At 45.1% G+C, this 2,193-nt stretch overlaps 1 protein-coding gene across 1 annotated transcript in view; it reads right to left on the reverse strand.

Annotated features, from left to right (window-relative positions):
* The window catches only part of LOC119582544 (netrin-1-like), a 44,825-nt gene extending 42,975 nt beyond the window's left edge, over window positions 1-1,850 (reverse strand). The window contains exon 1 of the mRNA XM_037930879.1: window positions 1,663-1,850. Coding sequence (XP_037786807.1) covers window positions 1,663-1,810 — 148 coding nt within the window. The 5' untranslated portion in view covers window positions 1,811-1,850. The remainder of the gene's footprint in view (window positions 1-1,662) is intronic.
* Window positions 1,851-2,193: the final 343 nt, after the last annotated feature.

Below are 2,193 nucleotides of genomic sequence, written 5' to 3' on the forward strand. Positions count from 1 at the left end.
TAATTCCCTCTTTAGCTTCCTTATCTTAATAAATATATCAATTGCTGTTCCTCCGCATCATATGTCGCAGCTTTCGCTAGGCAGACACATGTAAAGCTCCAGCGCACCATCAACAAGGGTTATCTATGACCTCTAACACTTCATTTACAAGTGCTTATGTATCCAGTTTTAATAATCAAGAAAAAATCCTGGTTCATGAACAGTGCCCCAAAACTCCGTAGGTCTGAAACAGACAAATAGACAGACTGGGAGAATCAGGGTTGCAGCACTTCTATTCCCTGCACCATAACCTTTCCTTAATAAAACAATAAACAAGTTAATTGCTATACTACTCATTAAACACTGAAAAGTCACTGCATGTGCCCGTCCATTCACCTATGCGGTTCATTGTCAAACACAAACAAAACATGGCAATACAAAGAGCATCCAATTTGTACACATCATGTGCATGAATGAAGGGTGAATGATGCTACAGCCCCAAAAGTATGAATGGAACGCTTGTACTAACGCGTGTAGAGTTCAACTAACCCCATGTATTTTCTAAGCATTTCTAAAAATTACTGAATGAACAGGAAGTCAAAAGTACTGAAGAGTTGAAATACCTTCTTATGCAAGTGTGTTCAAGAATCACACAAGTAACAGCCTATTTATGAGGAATCACACAGCACAACGAGGGAAGTAACGCTAAATAAACGGAAGAGCGTGCAGCGGAGTAATGTAAAGAGCTCTCGGGGCTGATAGAGAAATCCTCATCCCCCCTCCCCCCCAATGAATCTACGACACCACGACGCGGCACTGGCTGGTCGTTCCTCTCCCTGCCAACGACCCCTCCGAGAATCTACGAGCCAGCGGAATCCCAAGCAATCCAGCCGGCCTTCGCTCCTGTCACTGTTGGTTCGCAGGGCACGGAGGACGAGACGAGCGTGGAGACACTGCTGGTTCCAAGGGGGGATTTTCTGTTTCTTTAGGTGATCGCAAGAGGTCAACGAGAATCAAATAACGACAGGGTGATGGATGAAACTATGCTACTGACCAAAGGGAGAGAGAACAAAAGGAGAGGAAGAGCGAGGAGCGAGGGGAGAAAAGAAAAAGGAGAGGAGAGAGCGAGGAGATAGGAGAAGGGAGAGGGAGCGAGCAGGGATAGAGAAGAATAAAAAAAGAAGTAACATTTCCACAGCACAATAACAAATCCCAAAGCAACACACGGCGAGGAAAGAAGCAGAGGCGTATCAGCGAATCTCATCAGCGCAGAAAAAGAGAAAAGCCAAGACTAACAGACCGTGGGTGACGACAAATCAAGCGTAATGGCAACACAGGGACAGACAGACACAAACACCCTGTCAACCTCGTTTCCTCAAAAGCCATCCATTAGGAACAACACGATCATCTACAACGCTGGTAATAACTCATCAGCAACTAGGTCGTTCTGTCCCACCAGTAGCTCTAACTCCTATTATTAGTTGGCGCTCATCAACTTTAGTTATAAGGTCAAACTCCCACTCCCTTGCACGGATCCGCTCCTAATGCCTAGTTCCAAAACTCTTCGTGTTCATCGGCCAAACTACCAACGAAAAGCGACCACTCCTGTTCCAAACTCCCTCACCAACCCACTATAAACTGCCCCCCCTTACAAACTGCTTGGCCCAACTACATGCAACTCACCTTTGCAAGCTTTCCGGTGCGTGATGGGCTTGGTGGAGTCCCTGTAGAATCCCTCCTTGCAGTAGTGGCAGTGTCGCCCCGCCGTGTTGTGTCTGCACTTGAGACAGACGCCGCCACTAACTCGCCCCGACAGCTTGTACAACTCCATGTTGAACCTGCATCGCCGAGCGTGCAAGTTGCAATCGCATGCTGCAATGGAGGGAGAGAGAAAAAAAACATTAGAATTTTGCGGTGTCAATCATGTTGGTTTGTATTTGTTGACGTTGCAACAGAACAGATGATTTTTACTTGGCAAAGGAAAATAATATTTCTTTTGGAAGTAACGGAAAAGTGAATTTACGCGGACGCCGCTGGAATTTCTGGCGGGCGAAAAATGATTGTCCGTCGATTGAAATTCGTGTCTTCTTATATATTTTATTGTACACATCATGCTCGCTTGTAAACATCACACGGACAAACAGTTTTCATGAATATTAAAGTACAAACATTGGTGAATGCCCTTATACAAATATTGGCTAATGTTAAAATAAA

Source organism: Penaeus monodon, chromosome 16 (assembly GCF_015228065.2).
Source record: "Penaeus monodon isolate SGIC_2016 chromosome 16, NSTDA_Pmon_1, whole genome shotgun sequence".
NCBI classification, from domain to species: domain Eukaryota; kingdom Metazoa; phylum Arthropoda; class Malacostraca; order Decapoda; family Penaeidae; genus Penaeus; species Penaeus monodon.